Genomic DNA, 15,845 nt, shown 5'->3' with positions numbered 1-15,845 from the left:
ATTGCAGGCCGCATTGTTAGCAGCTGGTATGTGTCTAGATTTTAAGGTTCACGAGAAACAATTGTGGAATGGAGTTCTGCAACAACTATTATCTTTTGAACTAGTAAGTTTATTTTTATTCTTTAAAAGTGCTTATACAGATATAACACCTTGAATATACTGTGTATACATGGACATAGAAAAGCTGGATTATTTTGTTTTTGCTGTTTAATATTGACAAGATCAAGACTTATATAATTTAAAAGTTATCTATATCTATATCACTATAAGAATTTTGTATCAAGTCATTGATAGAGACATTACTGTAAATTGATGGTAATTTATCATTATTTGATTGACAGTAACACAATTTAGTTATGAGCTTTGACTATTTTTATATGATGCTATACATCTATTTGTTTTTACCTCCAGATGGAGAACCTGGAATACATTTTGATGAGACTGAACAGTGTCCCTGATGTATGGCAAATAGCAATTTATCCTAAAGCTTGGCAAACTGTTCTGGCTTCACCACTTACCAAAGGTAAAGTCAGGTTTAATACATTATTTTCATAGAATAGAATATACTTAAGTTTATCCAACATGATGAAAGTACAAAATCGATTTTAACATTTCTTGCTTCCTTAAATTATTTTTGGTCCTTGTTTTCTTTTGAGTTTTTTTGTTTGTCATAACTTCTATATAATCTATAAAAAAAAAGTATAAAAGATATGTCAGCCTCATCTAAAGGACAGAAGTTTACTCCACAGTCAAAATCAAACTTGAAATGTCGTGGTATATAGACCATCATAATGTTTAGTCTTAGTTGCATGATTTTTTTATTAGTTGTTAGTGGCTTTGAACTAGCTGTCAGATAACTGCTAGTACTCTCAGATCTGTTCATTGTGTCTTTTTGTGTCGGGATGTATAAGTACCGGGGCACGTCCACTTGTATATTTGTTCATCTGATGAGTTGGGCCTTTTTCAACTGATTTTTATAGTTCGTTCTTATGTTGTACTGTTATACCATTGTCCCAGGTTAGGGGGATGGTTGGGATCCCGCTAACATGTTTAACCCCGCCACATTATTTATGTATGTGCCTGTCCCAAGTCAGGAGCCTGTAATTCAGTGGTTGTCGTTTGTGTATGTGTTACATATTTGTTTTTCGTTCATTTTTTTTTACATAAATAAGGCCGTTAGTTTTCTTGTTTGAATTGTTTTACATTGTCTTATCGGGGCCTTTTATAGCTGACTATGCTGTATGGGCTTTGCTCATTGTTGAAGGCCGTACGGTGACCTATAGTTGTTAATGTCTTTGTTATTTTGGTCTTTTGTGGATAGTTATCTCATTGGCAATCATACCACATCTTTTTTATACATCATAATGATCAAAGTTTAAATACATGAATGAAGAATAATGTGGGCTATGTACTTCAACCTGTCTATAAAAAGAAATAGGAGATAAAAATTGACATGATGAGAGGATCACTTAAGAAAGAAAAATTAATATCATATTGTTGATTACCTTAATTATAAATACCTCTGTTTCAGTGGTTGCACCTTTAAGTTCAGAGCAGCTAGAGACCTGTGTTCACAGTTTCAATTTACTAAAACGGTATGTATAGATCTAACTTGTAAGTTAGGAAGAATACTCTGCAGTATCCATATATTTATTCATAGAGCAGCTAATGTCATCCTTTTGAATCCTTAAATCAATCAACAGTTAAAAACAAAAGAAGAGAAAATACTTGACGCACAAAGTTCTTTTCACTTGATATGAAAATATTCCTAAAAGTAGGACATTAACCAAAAAGGAAAATGAGAGCTTTTCAATCTGCATTATAACCAGTACTAAAAAGTAATGTATCTCTATTTGTAGATGTCCCATACTACATTGCCTAGATATGTCTGTTTTTGTACAACATTTCTTGCGACTAGAAATGGAAGTCTGTGCTTTAAGTTGTCTGTTGTTCTCTGGGGAAGAAGAATCTATACAGGTAAATATTTAAGTACAATTGTACAAGTGTAACTATTAATCCAAATATTATTTGTAATTGACTATTATTTGTATTTAGAAATTTTTAGCTGGAAAATGTGAATAAATTCTGTCCCATTTTAATATTCCTAGATTTTACTATTTTGGCTTAGAGATGAGTTAGTTACCTATGATACAATTTTGTTCTTCAATATTACCCTTGAAGTTTGTTTTGGATTTAGGTTATTAATTGTCAGTATACTTGACATTTGAGTAGATTTTGAACCACTATCAATAGTCCTTAAGTCCAAGTACAATGCTTTTGACCATTTTTTTTGGTTGAATGACTTTGGTTAATTTACCGTATGTATTTAGATTACACAACAATTTTGAATCAGTATACAGCTTTTTTCTAAATCTGTTTTTTTTTAATGACAGGGAATCAATTTTCATTGCAATGTTAAATTCATAATTGATATTCTTTGAAAGTCAAAGTTCATGGAAGAAGAAACATAATTATCTGAAGTATAATCAGAAAGAATTTAAAAGAAAAAGGATTGCCTTGTATCTTATCTGTTTATTAAGACTAAATGAAATTAATTTTCACATTTAATATTTTATTGTCTTTCATATGATAATTCTATTATTTTCAATTCAAAGTTTGACCAATCTGGGTTTTTTTTTTGTGATTGTAGAGTGTAGTTGCCAGAGAAAACAATAGACTTTTGGACAATGCAGAGAAATATTTATCCTACAGTATGGACAGTTTCTCTGCACAACAGGTCAGTCTTATTCTGCATTGGCTAGAGGTATAGTCAGAAGGGTTGAAATCTCACAAAACACGTTTAAGGCTGCTGCATTTTTGTGTGTTCCAAGTCAGGAGCCTCTGGTCTTTGTTAGTCTTGTATGATTTTTATATTTTAGTTCATATATATGTTTTGGGGTTTAGTGTGATGTCTATTTTCGCTGAACTAGTACACAATTTTATTTAGGGGCCAGCTTAGGATCACCTCAAGGTGTGGGATTTTCTGGCTGCATTGAAGACCCATTGATGGCCTTCAGCTATTATCAGCTCTTTGGTCGGGTTGTTGTCTCTTTGACATATTCCCCTTTTCCATTCTCAATTTTATTAATCACTGTACTTACTTGTTAACAGCCTGTTTGGAGGTGTATATGAAAATCTAAATTAACATTCTCAAATAAAAGTACTTGTTTTGTGAGAAAGTACTCTAGTATATACAGATAAAAGATAAAACTACAAAAAAATATACTATAGAGATTATACTCTGAACCATAACTACCCCAAACATCATTTTCACACTTTTTACCACCACTGGAAAATGTTGCAGATTTATAAATGTTAACCTAAGAGTCAAGTTATCTATAAATTTTGAATCCAAGTGGAAGATGATATTCCCTACTGTCATTGAAGTATACTTGTATTGCTAGGTCGTTATGTGGCTAGTTTTAAATTCACATTTTCATGTTTTTTTTCAATGTTTTTTTTCCAGGTGAAGGATCATGTATATGACTATATTATTAACAATGAAGAGTTTGCCCTAATTGTTGAGACCAAATTCTTACCAGAGTTGACTATTTATGCTGTGAAGCACAAAAACATTGCTGGTCTTATTAAATTTGCAGTAGAGAAAGACAGGTAACAACAAGAATATTACTTAACTTTCTATTTAAATTATTAAATGTATAGATGAAAAAGTTATCTAAAAGGTCATGGTCCAAACAAGATCATTTATATTGGGAATGAATTAAAGCATAAAATAATGTTGATAATAATGGGTTCTATAATTACAATTTGAATCATGCTTGATCAGCATAAAGCTACTATAAACATGTAGTGCTAGAACAATTCAAATTAAATTGATTAAAAGCAAAAAGGGGGAAATAAACAGTTTTGTAAAATACTGTGTCAAATTTAATAAGCTGTCTAAAAATCTCATTAAGGAAAGAGTAAAACTCTGACAATACCCATTTTTAAGGGAACTGTATGTTTGAATTTACATTCAAAACACAATGTATGAGCAACCCCTGATAAACAATGCACACTGTTTACCACCATAACTTGAAATATGCAATTTTCTTAATTTTCTAATCTAGAAAAAGAGATGCAGATAAAGTCCTACAACTGTTTATATCAGAGAATACAGATTACTTAAACAGGTTGTTAAAGATAACATCTGCAGATGACGGTTCAGAATTCTCGCTTCTAAAGGTAAGGGATCCTTTATTTTGTATTTTTGTAAGTCAGAGCATATCAAATTTCATTCTTGATTATTTAATAGAAAGTTAATACAACAAAGTCATATTCAGAAATTATTTGTGATGTTTTTATTATGTGAAAAATGCATTAGTTTTAGGTTTGAGATTATAAGAATTTGCATTCATAATTCAGTAGAGCTGAAAATTTTTGCAACTGCATTTATCAAATCTTGCATTTTTACAAGTAACTAGTGATTCACAATAATGAATACACACATTAATTTCTGAATCTACAACGGTTCAGATCTTGTATTTCATCATATTATGTATGCTTTTTGGGATAGTAAATTTTGATATAAGGGTGAAATGGCCAACAACACATGAATGTAGTATATAGGTCTTATCATTGCTTAACTTATCAGAACTAACATTTTGTACAAAGATGTACGACACAAAAAGTTCAAGTAAAAGTGAGTATGTTTTGTAAGAACGTTTGTGAAAATTCATATTTAATGTCTGAAGCAATGATTCTATAAAGTTCAAAAGCTTAATATTTAATCAGACAAACAAATGTATGAAAAGTGATTCTATTAATAGTTATCAAAGGTACCAGGCTTATAATTTTATACGCCAGACGCGCGTTTCGTCTACATAATACTCATCAGTGACCCTCAGATCAGGAAAAGGTTTAAAAAGCCAAAACAAGTACAAAGTTGTAGAGCATTGATGACCCAAAATTCCAAAATGTTAAGATATTAACCTTATCCCTTAATAAACATCCTTATGTTAGTTATCTTCTTTCTATTTGTAGGCATACATGGAGTTAGAAGGTATGGGGGAATTGGTTTACTTGTTGTAGTGATTTGGACAGTCACCAGTACTCTTGAAATTGACATCTCTTTTAGAAAAAAACAAACTCCATTTGAATTATTTTATGGAAAGCAGTATGTTAATTGCATTGTGTAAACTATAACACAAGTACAGCTTTGTGTTAGGAAGAATCAGATGGTGGCACATTGACTGTCCCTATGGTACCTTTCACCCTTCTTTTATTAGAAAATAAGTTATTTGTGGATGGTATTATATTATTTCCCATCTGCAACACAGAGTATAACTATTATAATGCAAAGGGATCCTAGTGTCCACATGTCAACATTTGTATTTATTAACTTATTGATTATTTTGAATACATTTTTATACATTTGAAAATAATTTCAATGTACAATTTTTACACCATGCAAATGCTAGCAAGATTTACCATACAGCTCTGTTATATATGCTAGATAAAAATATATATCTTGGGAATTGTATAGAAATTTTATGAAAAAAAAGCTTCTACTAATTGATTACAAAAATGTGGTAAATTTGATTAATATATGACTTATATCTTCAAAGAAAGGGAGTAGTTTTGAAAATGTTGTCTATTTTTTCACCAATTTATGTATGTATGTATTATAAAACAATGATATTGAAAGGGATAATTTAATGTGTGATTGGAAAAGTCATTTAAAGTTCATGTGATACAAATGTTTTGTTGAAAAGTGCTGATGTTGATATATTAAATATATTTTGTTTCTTTGTATTATATTTTAGTAAGAGTCGAAAAAAAGAAGACATCAACAACCAAAATATATAGCAAAATTACAATACTCAAGGCAAACTCAAATAGGGGAAGTTCATAATAACTGACAAAATTACCATACTCAAGGCAAACTCAAATAGGGGAAGTTCATAATAACTGACAAAATTACCATACTCAAGGCAAACTCAAATAGGGGAAGTTCATAATAACTGACAAAATTACCATACTCAAGGCAAACTCAAATAGGGGAAGTTCATAATAACTGACAAAATTACCATACTCAAGGCAAACTCAAATAGGGGAAGTTCATAATAACTGACAAAATTGCCATACGCAAGACAAACTCAAATAGGGGAAGTTCATAATAACTGACAAAATTGCCATACGCAAGACAAACTCAAATAGGGGAAGTTCATAATAACTGACAAAATTGCCATACACAAGGCAAACTCAAATAGGGGAAGTTCATAATAACTGACAAAATTACCATACTCAAGGCAAACTCAAATAGGGGAAGTTCATAATAACTGACAAAATTACCATACTCAAGGCAAACTCAAATCGGGGAAGTTCATAATAACTGACAAAATTACCATACTCAAGGCAAACTCAAATAGGGGAAGTTCATAATAACTGAAAAAATTACCATACTCAAGGCAAACTCAAATAGGGGAAGTTCATAATAACTGACAAAATTACCATACTCAAGGCAAACTCAAATAGGGGAAGTTCATAATAACTGACAAAATTGCCATACGCAAGACAAACTCAAATAGGGGAAGTTCATAATAACTGACAAAATTGCCATACGCAAGACAAACTCAAATAGGGGAAGTTCATAATAACTGACAAAATCAAACCAACTAAAAGTGGGAAAACAATTGTCTTACTCCTCGCTTGGTATTGGGATTTAGTGACATTTTTTGTTGTCCTTACAAATGATAATTTAGAACAATTGAACTGGAAAATGATTGAGAGGGAAAACATTCACTTCTCAAATGATACTGATTTGAAGCAAAAATATATACATAGGAATAGAAATAAAAGTGATCAGAACCAGTAGCAAGTCTCAAAAAGGAAAAAAAAACTAATGAAACATTAAGCAGCAAGTAATAATCAACTGAGACCTCTTTAGCCCACAATCTTAATCATGGTCAAAAAGGGAAAAATAAATTGGTTATTTATAAAACAAATATCAAAACAATTGTACACAAAAGATGACTGACATTTATTACTCAGCCTAGTTTACTTAATCAGGAATATCCCCAACTGGGTGCAATACAATAACAACAGTAAGCCAACTGCAGTATAGAACTTTACGACCTGCCCCATTTCAATACTATTTAATCAACTACAAATAATACTGAGGAGCTATAATTACATAACCTTTTTTGAAGGGACATACTAGAATTGGTAATTATTCAAGGATAAAATAATATGCATCAGGCGAATATAAAGAGAATGAAACTCATTAAAGATACCAGGCTTATAGTCGGATACGACAGGCATGCGATTCACTACAATAAGTCAGTCATAGTGATACTTGCATCAAAAAGGATAAAATGCCATATAAAGTACGAAGTTGAAGCACATTGTGGACCCCAAAATACCGAAAGTTTTGCCAAATACAGCGATGCTTATTGATTTCTGCAGGTAGAAAATCATAAGTTTTTTCGAAAAAATTAAACTGTTAAAAAGGAGAGACGAAAGATACCAAAGATACATTCATACAAACTCGTAACTGGTAGTTACACACGATGTGAAAAATTGGAAAGGAATAATGTTAAACAAAGTATAAAGGAAACAAGCTCTCAATCAAACTTAAAATTAAGAATAAGGAGAATTCTTGTTTAGAGCTTGGATGAGCCCAATGCTCCAACCATCTGCAAAAAAAACCACAGAAACAGTGTGTCACAAATGTGTACTCGCCCTCTGAAAAGGAAAATTGTGATAAAAAGTAACTCAGTTAAAAGAGATAATCTAATGAAGAGAATCATATTGCTTTGTTTTGGATTTCAATGCCTCAATACAGATACAAAAGAACAAGGAGGTATATTTGAAACAATTCATAACCCGAAATGAATTGGAACAAATGAGTATCCAATTACAATTAAGTTTTTTTTAATTATAATAAAATATCCAAATCACAGAATACTCTATTTTCTACACAAAAGAGCAGAGAAGAATATACAGAATGTATAATCCATACTAGACATTGAATGAAACCCTCTTTTTTGCTAACCACACAATTGTTATTGCTGAAGTTTCAAGACACAGTGAATAGGAAACAAATACAAAGAAAGATTGTAGAACGTCTAGATTGGATAATTTCTATAACACGTGTTAAAGGTATATGCAAAGAAGCCATCGCAACTAAATTTATGGGAAATTGTCTATACCACAATTTGCACAAAAGCTAAAGCAAATGCAAATCTAGATCAAATATTTCATTTTGGGGGAAACCTTTGTGTACCAGAATATAGAACACTGGTTTGTGACTTTAAAATGAAGAAGTGTTTATAACTAAGAAAGACACAAATAATGCTTCTCTGGAAATCTAAAACATTGAAGACTTCCATTTATGGAAACATGATCAGCAATATCATGAGCTTTTAAATAAAGTGCAATCTGCAAAACGTACGTTTAAGTGCACAAATGAGGACACTAGCTTCACAAAGAACATCACTTATAAATAATATTATGAAAATAATGTGATAAGCAATTTCATGAGCTGATACACAAGAAGTGAATAACAGAAAGCATCAACACTGATACGATTGTAATCCATACAGAAAGCATGAAGCAGAACCATGGAAAACATTGAATGGATAGTCATACAGACACTTTTTCTTAGACATGAAACTTTAATTTTAAGGAGGAAACAACTTGACCAAAAAAAAAGATTTAAATTAGTGAAAACCAGATGAACAAGCATCTACTGACAAATTAAAGTCAACAACAGTTAGATGAAAATCATAAGCTGTAACTTAATGGAATTTCCTCCAAAAATATGAACCTGAAGAGATTACACAGTTTATAGTTTATATCAATAAGTAAATTGTTGCCAATTTGTATGTGCCGGAAATTAAGGTTTGGAACAGTAATCCCGATATTAACAACATGCTGAAATATAACCTGAAAATCACAGAGTTATAACTTTTTCAACCGTATAGCAAGGTCTCTAAAAGGAAGTAGTTGCATTGAACGAGCTCTGCTACCAAAGCACGTGGCTTCACAGAAAAGTCCCCATCACTGAATGCAAATGCAATATGTAATAAGCAATTACAAAAAGATTGTTTCCCTTACTTTGAATACACAAAATGACTGATTTTAAACTCATGATCTGTTCTTTAACTTATACCGTGATTAAATATGTGGTGAACTTTTGATACTTTTACGAAGAGTGATATAAAGATTGATAAATATAGTAAAAACAGGTTAAACATTAAAGACCTACAAGAACTGGCTAGAAATACTTTATATTTTCTTCTTGGATCAGGACTACATACAAGGACATGGATGTATCCAGTAGTAGCTCAATATAACGTATGTAATTCCACGTTCACTGAATTGAATGCAGATGATGACAATTAAAGAATCGGACGTCCTTCGATTGGACAGTTTGTGCTCCTCCCTCCATTGTGGAAAATTATTATAAACTCAGAACATTGATTATAAAGTCAGAACAGTGATCATAAAGTCAGAACATTGATTATAAACTCCGAGACATCAAGGGTGTACATAATTTCTTAGGCCCTGAATTCAAATGTTAACATTCGATTATCCCCTAATGTGACTATACATTTCATTAATGAACAGTTACCCACTTTGGGGTGCACCAATATAGTGGTGGATTATACAAACTAAGGAAGAAGACTACAGCTGAAAGAATATACTTGTCAACAAATCCAGGGACTTTCCCACCGAGAGAAAAGTTTTGCAATGGACTCACTATAAGAAGAAAGCCAGTTCAGATAGAAGGGGACAAATTAAAACTCATGACGTTCAAGTGAAAAATCCTCCACAACTAAAAATGCTTTGGAAAACGTAATTTTAGAAAGACAAATAAGTACGACAAAACAAAATGGACAAAGCTACATTGCTTATGGTATGTAGAGAGCGGTCCAACGATTTACAGAAAAGAGCGACGATTTACAGAAAAGAACCGAAAAGAACTGAAAAGGACCAAAAAGAACAGAAAAGGACCGAAAAGAACCGAAAAGAACATTCATATATTTATTATATAAAAGCAATATATATATATATACACGATTTTTTTATGTTGTTAACAATACCTCGAAATAAAGGAATGCATAATTCAAATTTAGATTGTATATTTATAGGGATATGTAGACTTACAGAAAGACTTTTGCAATGTAACTAGGTTTTTAGTAATATTGTTTTTAAGTATACTGATATGTTTGATAAATTTTCATTTATTTTTCATCAAGGATTTTAATCTTATCATTTAAAAATTTGTTTATAGAAGATATAAGAGGATGTGACAACTCTCCATCCAACTAACACTTTATAAAAGTAAACCATTATAGGTCAAAGTACGGACTTCAACATAGAGCCATGGCTCACATTAAACAGCAAGCTATAAAGTGCCCTAAAATGACTAGTGTAAAATCATTCACCTTAGGACAGGTGCAAACAAATGCAGCAGGTTTACACAGCTTTTAATAAGCATTTTACATTTTTTAATAGTAATATATAATTCATAGATTTTGCGGTAAAAATCATTGCACAAATGAAAAGCAATATTCTCGTACTATAAATGTTAATCCTAACATTTTAAAAAAATGTTTCGTTTGTTAATAACAGGGATATATAATACATGTATATGGGTATGGTAACATTAAAATGTCTTTTTTTCGTGTCATTATATATATATGTGTGTGTATTAACTGATTAATGGGATGTACATACACATTCCCAAACATTTATAAGGAACTGTTGTAATGTTCCAACTAAATTAGCGGTCGAGATTGAACAAAATAATGATACTTATAAATATAATTCACGTAGAACGATTGTTTGACAGTACATATAAATATTTAATATTTCTTATATTTTTTTGTCTATTCTATATTTTCTTTAATATAAGATAGGCATCCGGCCTACCTGTAAATTTCCAAATTTGAGTTAAGTAGTCCTGTCGCAGTATAATATTTCAAAACCCAAGAAACTTTTGTAAATAAATATCTTTTCATTTATAGACTTATTATAATTTGCAATTTGATAATTTCCTTCGATTACAAAAAAAAAGGTCGATCTCCTTTTCGGTTCTTTTCGGTTCTTTTTGGTCCTTTTCGGTCCTTTCCGGTTCTTTTCTGTAAATCGTCGCTCTTTTCTGTAAGTCGTCGAACCCTGTAAAGATTACTGATGAATCTTTTGTAGAGGAAACGCGCGTCTGGTGTACAAAATTTAAATTCTGGTATCTATGATGGGTTTATTGAAGAAATTTTATTATGCTTTACCAAAGATCAAAACATTACAGAACTGGAGAATGATATAGTAACTGTACAATTAAAGGAAAACCAGTTAAGAAATATATTAGCAAGTACACCGGAAAAACAAGTTGCAAGAGGTGAGACAACTGAAATGTACATTCTTGAATAGTTAATCAGAGGCTATTTGAAATGCATATGATGTATTGAAATCTGTTCTAAATTGTCAAATTAAAGAGAAGGCGATTACTGAAACTTCCATTTTACAAGTAATAGATGATTCATAAAGTAGTTACAAAGAAATTGGCAATGTCAAGTATTCATAAATCATACAGAATATTAAGAACTTTTTTTTTATTGATATGCAGGAATTTGAAGGACTTTTAAAAAAAAAACTTGCACCCTTCAGTGTTATAAAGAAATTATCAGGAATGGGTCATTTGAAAGGTTTATAAAAGAAGCATCACTGCTACAGCTTCTACTGCTGCTAAACTTGTAGGAAAGATGTATTTTCTTAAAAACGACAACCTCATACACATTGGACAGATTATGAGATAACAGGGACATTTTTGTAATAGATTCATGAGAGAAAAAATTCTCTTCTGAAAGGTCAATCAAACACTTAAAGATATGGACACTGGATAAATAGACGAAGAAAATACGCCAGATGATAAACGGTCACATAGATTGATGTTATTGTATGCAATAACCTTATGTGGTGGGATAACTACAGTTTGACGTAAGTTGTATACCTTTTTAAAATCTTTATAACTAAATATCCTTTTTGGTGCTCCTTCTAAACGAGGAATTCACCTGGAACAAAAACAGTGCCTGTAATAAAGAAACCTTATTCAAAGTTTTTATTTCTAGCATAAAATCAAGTCTTCGTTAGCCAAAGAAACGTTTTAGGGTTTTCCGTCTCACAAATGCAAATTAAACCACAATTCTCCTTAACGCTCAGTGACCTATACTTTTGCAGTTTAGTACGTTTATATAACGTTTTGTTATAAAGTGGTTTCAAAAATTTAAATTTGACAAGCATGCACTTACAAATTATTTGTTATAACCGAACTTATATTCTAGCGCACTAAAAAGTTACCAGACTTATTACTTGGTTAACCAGACGCATTTGGAAGATGAATTCAAGTATGAAGTTCAAGAGTAGTAAAGTTCGAAAAGTTGCGCCCAAAGGCAAAACCTCATAGATATGTGTTTCAACCGAAAAACAGTTTCCGGCAGGATTGGTTATGGACTATACAACATATTTTTATTCATTTGCCCTCAATTACATTAAAAACATTCAAGACTTAAGATTTAAGACTTCAGTTTTATCATGTATATCTTTGATATTCATTTGTAAAATTTACTGTTTGCAATAGCATAAATTGTTCTAAATGATAAGGATGTTCTTATCACAAGCAAATAACACTAGCCGTATTTGGCACAACCTTTTTCAACTTTTGATCCTCAGTGCTGTTCAACATTGTACTTTTTTTGACTTTCGAACTTTTATATCTGGGCGTCACTGGTAAGTCTTGTGTGGACGAGGCGCGTTTTTGGCCGGTATTGAATTTTAAACCTGATGCCTTTTGTTATCTATTATTCATGTGTTTCTTTGCATTATACGTTCTCCTATTTATTTGTATTGTAGTCCTGTAATATTATGTTGTCATTTTAATGTTATATTTAACATTGCCATTAAAGTGCGAGGTTTGGCATGCCACAAAACCAGGTTCAACCCACCATTTTTTCCTTTAAAAATGTCCTGTACCAAGTCAGGAATATGGCCATTGTTATATTATATTGTTTCTGTGTGTGTTACATTTTAGCGTTGTCTTTCCGTTGTGTCGTTTGTTTTCTCTTATTTTTGAGTGTGAATTCACATTACTATAAGACGTGTCACGGTACTTATCTATCCCAAATTCATGTATTTGGTTTTGATGTTATATTTGTTATTCTCATATGATTTTGTCTATTAAATGATTAGTCCGTTTCTGTGTGTGTTACATTTTAATGTTGTGTCGTTGTTCTCCTCTTATATTTAATGTGTTTCCCTCAGTTTTAGTTTGTTACCCCGATTTTGTTTTTTGTCCATGGATTTATGAGTTTTGAACAGCGGTATACTACTGTTGTCTTTATTTATTCATAATATTCTTTTAATAAAAGCTGGAAATTTATCTTACAGATTCGTAATACGTGTATTTTTGTTTTTAAAGAATATGCTGCGTTTGGTTAGGTGTTGTTAAAAAGTCGCTGTTTCCTGCAAATATGAGCAGCAAGACCTCAAATTGGTCATCATAACTAATTGTAAATCATCTTTCATTTGGGATTGTTGTCTATTGTTCTGTGCTATTTCTGCGCTTTGTTTTGCTAGTATATATAGATCTATAACATACAAAACTATGTAGTATAAATTTAATGATAACGAAGATATGCAATTTAAATCTTTTAAGATTCTTTTGATCATATATTTTTCGATCAAAGCTAACTATTTTCTCAATTTGCTTGTCACAGAAAGATAACTACCATTTTTTTGTGGGAATATAGTTTTTACGAGTACGTCGGTCATTTTCGTTTCAAACTCTTAATCAAGTATCGGGTATTTTATCAAAAGGGATTGCAACCTTACTTGGATATATGGCCACATATAAATGGAAGATATAAATACAGCATATGTGATTGAAATATTGCTTACATATTTATTCCCATATAAAATAAGAAAATACCTAAAGGTCAAGTTCATACTTACTACAAATAGATTTGTTTTAGACATTATTACGTCTGATAAATCATAATTGAAATGTTCCTTATAGCATGGAGGTATTAGTAAACAGAAACTGCCACCAGGTCACTAACAGCCTTTCCTTTTTATATTGGGGCTTGCTTTGATTTACAATTAATAGAAATAGCGAAGTGTAAATGAAGAATGGAATATATCGGACGCAGCGATAGGAATACTACCCATCACACGATGCAATGGTCTCATTCAGCAGTAAAGGTCATATAAAGAAAGCTGATAAAACCGACAAAAATGTTATTGTTAAATGGCGGACATTTGGGATCGAAAACAGTACAACTATAAAATGTCACTGACGAGTAAGAAATCTGTTACAGTCAATAAAAAATTATGGCCAACGTTGTTTTTCTTCGAATCCCAAATGAGTTTAAGCCTACAAAATCGCCACCAATAGAGCAAATGCTGCATGAATAAAGGCAACAGTAGTATACTGCTGTTCAAAAGTCACAAAAAAAACCAACCCCGGGTTTCAAAGTAAAACTGTGGGAAACAAATCAACTATAGAGTAAAACAACAGAACAACAAAAACAAATGCCAATGCAACATACATAAAACGAACAACTATATATATTGAAAACTGCCATATTCCTGACTTGGTACAGGATGTTTTAAGAACACATATCAATAATTATCGGTCGTCTGCTTAGCTCCTAATAAATTTAATATTACGGCTTTGTGACGTCAAATACGTTGACCCGTCCTTAATAACTTTGACCCCGAACTTATCAAGTCAACTTCCGGTTGCTCTGAACCTAAGAAATCTCTCCCAAAAGACACAGATACAGCCCGATAACTTGATTATCTGGTTATTTGCATGTTGATATTTTAAAATATCAGCTGTCAGTCCCATTATGAAGCTTTTTGTCGAGTGAGCGCAGAGAACGAGATCAAAATGCCTTCATATTGTGTAGAGCAGCTGATAATCGGTACTTATTGAGGTTGAACTGTATAAGATAATCATAAAAGTATTCTGACGACCATTTGACTGCAGAGACTGCATGGTGAGCTTATAAAATGATAACACTGATCTCAGAAATTTGGACTCACCCACTACAGGTTCTCGGGGATCAGTTTGATAACCAGTATACTGTTACGTTGCATAATATGCATTTAACATTAAAACTTGATAAATTTTCAGTTGTGGAAATATTTAATTTAGGATATTCTTTCCCTTCATTTTTGGTGTTACTTTTTGGTTTATTGTCCAACAGCGGTCAATACTTCCGGATGACCAATAGTATTATACTAGTTTATGGACAACTGACATCCAATAAATTTACAAAAATGAAAAAAAGACATCAGTATACCAATCCTAATTTTTTCGTTAACAAAGTTTTTTAATTTTATAAGAATGAAAATGCCAATATGCCTTTGGACTTTGAATAACCACCAATCCATCCATCCAATTTGCTCCGTTCCTGAGTGCTATTTTTATGCCCTTCCTACGATAGTAGAGGGGAATTATGTTTTCTGGTCTGTGCCTCCGTTCGTTCGTTCGTTCGTCCCGCTTCAGGTTAAAGTTTTTGGTCGAGGTAGTTTTTGATGAAGTTGAAGTCCAATCAATTTGAAACTTAGTGCACATGTTCCATATGATATGATCTTTCTAATTTTAATGTCAAATTAAAGTATTGACCCCAATTTCGTGGTCCACTGAACAAAGAAGAAGATAGTGTGAAGCTCAGGTTAAAGTTTTTGATCAATGTAGTTTTTGATGAAGTTGAAGTCCAATCAACTTGAAACTTAGTACACATGTTAACTATGATATGATCTTTCTAATTTTAATGCCAAATTAAAGTATTGACCCCAATTTCACGGTCCAGTGAACATGTAAAATGATAATG

At 31.6% G+C, this 15,845-nt stretch overlaps 1 protein-coding gene across 2 annotated transcripts in view; it reads left to right on the top strand.

The window, feature by feature from the left end:
• LOC139514408 (kinetochore-associated protein 1-like) overlaps positions 1-5,752 on the top strand; it is a 65,605-nt gene extending 59,853 nt beyond the window's left edge. For both annotated transcript variants that reach the window (XM_071303598.1, XM_071303597.1), the window contains 8 exons: positions 8-103; positions 412-523; positions 1,532-1,595; positions 1,860-1,977; positions 2,651-2,737; positions 3,467-3,612; positions 4,071-4,185; positions 4,984-5,752. In XM_071303598.1, the coding sequence (XP_071159699.1) occupies positions 8-103; positions 412-523; positions 1,532-1,595; positions 1,860-1,977; positions 2,651-2,737; positions 3,467-3,612; positions 4,071-4,185; positions 4,984-5,031 (786 nt within the window). In that variant the 3' untranslated portion in view covers positions 5,032-5,752. The remainder of the gene's footprint in view (positions 1-7; positions 104-411; positions 524-1,531; positions 1,596-1,859; positions 1,978-2,650; positions 2,738-3,466; positions 3,613-4,070; positions 4,186-4,983) is intronic.
• Positions 5,753-15,845: the final 10,093 nt, after the last annotated feature.

The sequence above is a fragment of the Mytilus edulis genome, chromosome 3 (assembly GCF_963676685.1).
Source record: "Mytilus edulis chromosome 3, xbMytEdul2.2, whole genome shotgun sequence".
Classification (NCBI taxonomy): Eukaryota; Metazoa; Mollusca; class Bivalvia; order Mytilida; family Mytilidae; genus Mytilus; species Mytilus edulis.
This window is presented reverse-complemented; position numbering and strand designations above follow the sequence as displayed.